Here is a 7,846-nt window from a genome sequence, read left to right on the forward strand (position 1 = left end):
GCTTGCATAACTGCAACGACAATAAATGTAGATTTGTCCGGTGGTCAGCCCGGAGCAGCTCCTGCCAGCCCGGTCCCGGGTGTCCCTCCCAGCCGCCCCGCTCGGAGATGAGGTGGGTGCCGTGTGTGTCTCAGCGCAGCCCGGCCAGGAATGCTCAGCCTGAAACATTCAGAGCGTGAGATAATGCCACCAGGTCTCACCGAAGCACACACGACAGCCAGCCCCCCAGCTGTCCCCTGTGCGGGGTATTCCCGCGGGCTGTCCCGCCGCCGGGGATGCCGCAGCGGTCCCACCGGTCACCTCCCCTTGCCCGGGGCTGCCGCCGCCTGCGCGGGCGCAGCCGCGTTCGGGGCCGGCCGGGCATCTCGGAGCCCCCTTTGTGAGCGCCCGGGCGAGCAGGAGCGTGCTGAGCGGGGCCGGGGCCGGTGCCAGCCGTCCCTGCCCCTGTCCCTGCCCCTGCCCCTGTCCCCATCCCTGGGAGCGGGGCCCCGAGGGTCCGGCTCGGCCGCACGTCCCGCTGCGGGGGCTCTGCCGGGCCGGCCCCCCCCGCCGCGGCCGCATCAATCATTAACGGAGGCTCGGGTGTCCAGCGCCTCCCTCCTCGGGAAACCCTACCCGGGGCGGCGGGGGCGTCTCCTGCCGCTGCTCGGGAGCGCTGGATGCGCCGCCGGTTTCCAGTTACCGCGATGCCGGGCGGCGGGGCGGGAGGAGCCGCGGCGGTGCCGCCACTGCCCCTGCCGCAATGAGTGATGCTGCCGGGGGCGGCGGCGGGGGCGGAGAGGCTCACAGACACCGCGGATCGTCCGCGGGCGGCTGCGGGCGCAGCGGCTCTGCCTCTGCCTCGCCCGGGCGGCGGCGAAGCGGCGGGCCCGGGGCCGGCCGGGACAGCGGCGGCGGCAGCAGCACCATGCCGGCGGGCGAGGGGGACAAGGAGGAGGCGGCGCCGCCGCCCCGTCCCGCCGCCCTGCTGCGGTGGGACGAGGTGCCCGAGGACTTCGTGGAGTGCTTCATCCTGTCGGGCTACCGGCGGCTGCACTGCTCGGCGCAGGAGTGCCTGGCCTCGGTGCTGCAGCCCACCAACGAGACCCTCAACTTCTGGACCCACTTCATCCCGCTGCTGCTCTTCCTCAGCCGCTTCGGGCGGCTGCTGCTGCTGCGGGGCGCCGGGGACGTGCCCTTCCACCACCCGGCCCTGCTGCCCCTCTGGTGCTACGCCTCGGGGGTGCTGCTCACCTTCGCCATGAGCTGCACGGCCCACCTCTTCAGCTGCCTCTCCCCGCGCCTCCGCGCCACCTTCTTCTACCTGGACTACGCCTCCATCAGCTACTACGGCTTCGCCAGCACCGTGGCCTACTCCTACTACCTGCTGCCGGGGCTGAGCCTGCTGGACGCCGGTGCCATGAGCCGCTACGTGCAGCAGCGGCTGGGCTGGCAGCTGGACTGCAGCCTGCCCATCGCGGCCTACCGCGTGCTGGTGCTGCCCGTGGCGCTGGCCTTGGCCGTGGGCTGCACGGCCGCCTGCTGCCGCAGCCGGGCCGCCTGCTGCGCCTACCCCTTCGCCGTGCGCACCTTCGTGTTCGCCATGCCGCTCAGCATGGCCTGCCCCATCATGCTGGAGAGCCTGCTCTTCGACCTCCGCACCCGCAACCCCACGCTCTTCGTCTACTTCTACCGGCGCTACTTCTGGCTGCTGGTGGCCGCCTTCTTCAACGTCAGCAAGATCCCCGAGCGCATCCAGCCGGGGCTCTTCGACATCGTGGGGCACAGCCACCAGCTCTTCCACATCTTCACCTTCCTCAGCATCTACGACCAGGTGCACTACGTGGAGGACGGGCTGGCCGAGTTCCTCAAGGCGCCCCTGGCCGCCCCCACCTACCTGGGCACCGTGGGGTACATGCTGCTCCTGACCGTCTGCCTCGCCGTGGTCGTCAGGAGGTTCCTCAACGTCGCGGACCTCTGCAAGCAGGACTAGCCGGGCCAGCAACCCTCGAGACAGCGACCACCGCACCAGTGACCCTCGGGCCGGAGACCCTCGGGCTGACCGGCGATCCTCGGAGCAGCCCCGCCGCGTCCCGAAGAAGCTGTGAAACCTGGGGGGAACACACCTGTGGATGAGCCGGGTCCCTTTCACGGAGGGTTGCTGGAGAAAATGCCCATGGCGGAACTGCTCGTGCTCTTGACACTACTAGGTTACCAGGGGGAGCGAGCAAATGCTTACTGGTATGTTGCTGCTTAGAGTATAAGCTGAAATAATTTAGCTCTACTACTAGGAAGAATGCATGAACGGTGAATGCCACTTACTAATTTCATAACGATTAGGTTTAAACTAGCTCTGTATATACATATATATTTATATATCTAGCTATGTATTTATTAGCTACATATATGTGTATATATATGTATACACCCGAAGACGTTTGTGCAATGATTACTCATAGACTTTTAATCAACTCCTCTGTGACATTTCCTAGCAGATTATGCACTGACGTTTATCTTCCTCTGTGATGCTGTAACAGGCCTTTGCAGCCACATACTGGATTTTAAATGCAAACAAATCGATAGCTATCTATAGTTTCTAAGGTCTTGCAGCCTTTTCAGCCAGGGAACAATAGATTTAACAGCGAGAGGAAAAACAGCCGTGAATTATTACAGAATTACCAGTTGATGGAGAGACTTCAATTAGACAGGCAGTGAGCGGTTGGTGTAACCACTCGGATACTAAAATCAAACAGAGGGATATGTAAAATAATTGAACCAGAAAGGGGTCAATGGAATGGGGGCAGGGGAAGAAGAAGAGCACTGCATAATGGCATGGCTCTTCCCTCAACACGTCAGGAACATCTGCTGTGTTAAGGGGGTTGCTAAGGGGCCCCTTTATCTTCCCCGGTAAATCACCCCCAAATCAGCCCTTTAGAGTCAAAGTCAGATGCCAGACTTTCTATAAACGCCTGCCAAGCTCGGTGGGAGTTCTGGGGATGTAAAGAGAGGAACTGATGCATGAGATCCCATTCTGGATCTGTTAGAGAACTACATGGAACTGGTTTCTTCTGCTCTTAAATTAGAGCACTGTCAGATTTACCATCCTAAAATTAGTTGCAGAATAAGATACTTCTGAATCTGAGCTCGGGACTTAAAATCTGCCTCCAGAAGTACTGGACAGTGGCACTTTCTCATCATTCCCCACCTTCTCCTATTTTGCCCCGTGGCTGCAGCTGGGTGTGTTGAAGTTCTCTTTCAGAAGCTTTGGGGGAGTTCAAAGACAAGAATTCAGAGATATTTTCCAAAGCAGTATCTTTTCAGAGCGACCCAGATATTACTATTGTCACACAACAAAGAGCTAACTGTGGTTAGAACTTACTCTCTGTACACAGAGCCATTTTTTGTAAACTGTATGCAGATTTTAAGCAGATGGGGTTTGGTTTTGTCTGGCAGAACAAGTTATGCAATAACATTACACAAGGGGGTTACATATCGAGCTTCAGGTGAGAAACCACTTGTCTGTGCCACTGTCAGAAGCGAGGTGGCACTTCCTTAGGAAATGCTGGTGTCACACTGTGCAGTGCTGGAGTGGCTCTTTTACTCAGTCCCTGTTGTACACGTACATTTATTTCTGCTTGGCTCTGTCCCGTATTCATGGACGTGGCATCTGAACCCCAAGAAAATGTTTGGAGTCCAATCCCACAGTCTTCTGTGAGACAGAGCCCCCTTTGTTTATAATGGGAATATGGGAAGAGCTATCGCTGGGGATTATGAGGCCAAATCCTTAATATGGGTCAGAATCAGCACAGAAAGCAGTCATTTATATGTCCTGTACCAGTGTCAGCAGCTTTGTGAAAAATACTCTATGAAAGTGCATAAGCTCACAGAAAAATTATACTCACTTCATTTTACCTCAACTCATTTTAAGTACAACAAGTTTGAATATTTTAAATTCTCAGTGAATGATTAAAATGGCCCAACCAAAAGATGTGCTCTTTGCCAGCCCCAATCCTGCTGGTACGTAATTTCTGGTAGGGTCACGTGTGGTCTCTTAAAGAGATTGGCTATGATTTTCTGAAACAGCAGTTCCCAAACTATGGCCCCTTGAATTATTGCTGATGGGCCATAAAAAACAGCATGGCCCCATGTGGCTGGCTCTGTTTGGTTTTCATTTGCCAACCTGCATTAAAAGAAAATGAAAACTACAGGAAGTATTTTTATTTTTACATATTTCCATTAACTTTTGTTACTCATAAACATAGCGTTGCTTTATCAACCAGCAGAGCAGAAAATGCTCTGCAGCACTGGGAGAGGAGGCTGGTTCACAACAGTTATTCTTTGGGATGTGCTTTATACTGTGAAAACCCTGAAAACTCACAATAGAAAGCCAGTGGATCAAGACCTGCAACGATGTCATCCTATGAATTTCCACAACTGCAAAAGAGGCCAAAAATCTTTGAGATGGGCTGTATTCAAATTAAAATAATAGTGGCATGGTAGTTAGAGCCCAGTGACTCATCCAAGTTTCAAAACTAATTATGTAGAAAGGGTTTGCCTGGGAGATGCCACTAGCACGTCCAACCAGCAATTAAAAACTAAGAAATAAATCAGAAAGGCCAGGGACAGCAAATCTCAGCACTAGAAGACGGCTCAGAAACGAGCAACAATAAAAGCCAAATGTAGGAGAGGAAGGCTTTTAAAGCACACTGGAAAATGAATGATGTTTGTGCTTGTCAGTCACGACATAGAGGGCATCTCGAGGGGCAGTGTCAAAAATGGCTGTTGCTAACTTGTAAAAATACATTTGATATTTGCAGTTAGGCCACCCAGGGTCATCTATATATATCTCAAAGGCAGATAACAGTGTAAAGTTTGGATTGCACCCAGCTGCAGTTTTGCTGGAATCTTACTGCTGGTACCAGAGTGCCTGGGAGCCCCAGTCAGGCTGGAGGTTTGGTACTGGCTCTGAGACTGAGGATGTTGCTTCATTTGGAAGGTTCTGCTGGCAGATTGTTGGGGTGCAGGTATAGACCTGAGCACCCATGGAACTCTTTGTACACTCTGGTTGCAAGCACTGCACTCTTAAGCCACTGTAAGCAGGCTGCATGAATCCCGAGGGAAAGGCCACAGGGAGATGTGATTAGAGCTGAAGAATTCTAATTAATGGGGTTTTGTTTGTCTGTTTGTTCAAAAAACAAATGTGGCTACAAATTAAAAAGGTACAGTGAGTGTGGAGAATATCTGGGGAGATGCTCCCAAGGGTCTGTGTTTATCCAGTGAAGGGCATGGAGGGAGATAATCCATCTGCCATGTCCCATGGCCAGTCTTCCTAAATGTGAACAGAACAAAACTGAGTTAAAAGAGATTAAAAGTGGAACAAGATGTCTATAATTATAGTGCTTGGATGTGCTCACAGAAGTGAGTCAGCATTTGTTTGACTTGTGAGGGTGAAGGAGGAGTTCTTGGTGTGAGAGCACACCTGACTGAACATGTGGAAGCGTGTCCAGAGTTTACACAAGAGGTCTGACCTGCAGACTGGGTGCATGAGGACATCCTGCAAAGCTGACTCTTTGCATCAGTACCTGTCACAACATTTATATTATTGCCTGGGTACCTGCCATGAGGTCCACACTGTGCACTCGCAGCTCATGTTGAAAACCAAAAAGGCTTTTTGGGGCCTTTTGTTGCAGAATTTGTGTGGGGATGGGGGCCAAGGTGAGCGCTGGAGCACAGGGGGATGGCCTGGCAGTGCCTGTGTGTCTGCCTGCCTTGGCCAGCACTGACCTCCAGGCTGACACAGTGTGCCCATGGGCACTGCCTGCTGACGGGGACAGCTCCCAGCGTGCTGGTGGCACAGACAGCCCTCCCTGCAGTCAGTGTGTGCCTACAACTGCATCTGCACACAGGCACATACTCAGCAAGCCCAGCCTCTGGGCACTTCCAGGTAGCCTGGGAGCTTTAGGCTCATGTTTGTGTAGGATTGATGTACCTGATCTGTAGTAATTATCCCGTGTTCCGTGGTGTGATACATCATTTCTTCTTCTGCAGCATCTTCACGTGAAGGTCACTGTCCAGGAAATCTGTGAAGCTCTGAGCAGCTTCCTTAACAAAACTGGAACGTGCAGTCTGGAAACAAAGGGAGAGGTTTTGTCTGCATGCTGCACTGGTAGAAATGTAGCAGTTAAAAGTAGAAACACGTTGGGTTTTTTTGCTAAAATGATAGTTCTGTTTAATTGTTGAAGTGTTGTGCTTATTATTTATTTGCTGAATCCAGCTACTTTGTCAGGTTTTTGTCAACAGTGTACCTGCAGAAATGACAGTATGAAAGTTTTCCTTCATGTTTAAGTAAACTCTGAGGCAGCACATGCATAAAGCATTATTGCACTAAACTCAGTTGATTACCATCCACATGCCTTACAGAAGCGAGTCATACCTGTAGGAATTGCCCAGATTAAACTGTTTTTCATTGCCTGTGAGAGTAAAAATGACCAAGTGGCCAGTAAGAGGCTGAGGAGTCAGGCACTCCTGGGGTCTTGTCCCTGCTTTGCCACTACCTGTTCTGTAATCTAGGGCAAGTTGTTTGAACCGCGTTCATTTGGAATGAATTTAATCCATGTGAAACACTGGAATTGTACCAGGGTTGAATTTGACCCTCTGTGTCTCAGTTTCCACATCTGTACGATGGGGAGAACATACCTTACCTACCTCGCAGGGTTGCTCTGAAGACAAGCTAATGTTTGTAAAGCACTTCAAAATGCAAAGACCCTCCTAGGTGCTAAGAAGAAATAAATATTTACTGAACTCCGGCAGAGAGAATGTTGTTTTTTCCCTCATCTCACAGAGAGAGGACCATGAACTCCTGGGACAAAGGTGACAAACCCTTGTCGTGTCCACGCTCCAAGGAAGTTCCCACCCTGTGTCCTTTTGGAGCTGAGGGCAAAATTTCCACTGGCTTCAAGTAGGGGGCAATCAAGACCTGAGCAGTCTGAAACGGGCTGAGTAAATGCTTAAGGGTCAGGAGCACAGAGAAAACATTCATGACTGGGGTGTTCTTCTCTTCAGAAATTCTCACTGGTAACTCGTGCTGAGGGGCACTGGAACACTGAATGAGGCCTCCTCGTTCATTTAGCCACGGGTTGTGTTCCAGTTACCATGAAATAATTAATGGAGCAGGGTTTTCCATCGCTGTTTGTAAGCAATTTTACAGAGTTCTCTAATTTGAGTCTCTCCTGGTGATGTCTCAGTTGCCACTGGGAATTTCAAACTACGTCTAGCTACTTCTTATCAGAGTAAAAAGACCTTAAATAAATGAAGCTTTTAAGTAAACATGTGTAATCATTTGGGAACATAAAATTATACTGATCAAACAACTTTCTCTTTTTTCCTCCTGTTCCCCAAAACCAACAACTTGGAGCCAATCCTGTCATTGAGTGAAAACTTGGATCTTCTGACCCCACACGTGCACTCTTCCTTTGCCAAGCCCTGAGTAATAATCCTGCTAACCCACTCTGCCCATCTCCTGCAAGGGCTGATGAAAACAGCCCCACTGAGTAGAGGACCATGTTTGTAAGAGCTTTTCTAACTGGCAGCAGTAGCAGAGGGGAGAAAAAAAAAAGGCATCAAAGGGTTTGAGTGGTTCATTAAGTCAAAGCCTCTACCATCAGAAATTCTCCCTATCCAAGTATATTCCTGGCTTCTGTCTGACACGTGTAAGTCAGGGCTACACAACCAACACCCAAATTACAGCTGAGACTTCCCTCTCCTCTTAGAGGAGATGCAGGATGCGAGGCAGTGTCACACGCACTGAGCGACACAAACCTCTGGGTGTGGAATAAACTGAAATTATCTGCACATCTTGCTTAGGCAG

The 7,846-nt window shown here is 51.5% G+C and overlaps 1 protein-coding gene across 1 annotated transcript; it reads left to right on the top strand.

Annotated features, from left to right (window-relative positions):
- Nucleotides 1-619: 619 nt before the first annotated feature.
- On the top strand, nt 620-7,583 carry PAQR9 (progestin and adipoQ receptor family member 9). The gene has a single exon (XM_027906560.1). It carries the CDS (start codon nt 743-745, stop codon nt 1,970-1,972), a length of 1,230 nt encoding a protein of 409 aa, XP_027762361.1. The 5' UTR covers nt 620-742; the 3' UTR covers nt 1,973-7,583.
- The last annotated feature ends 263 nt before the right edge of the window (nt 7,584-7,846 follow it).

This window comes from Empidonax traillii, unplaced genomic scaffold (genome assembly GCF_003031625.1).
Source record: "Empidonax traillii isolate 1590-97213 ecotype Southwest subspecies unplaced genomic scaffold, ASM303162v1 scaffold1322:size239206, whole genome shotgun sequence".
NCBI classification, from domain to species: domain Eukaryota; kingdom Metazoa; phylum Chordata; class Aves; order Passeriformes; family Tyrannidae; genus Empidonax; species Empidonax traillii.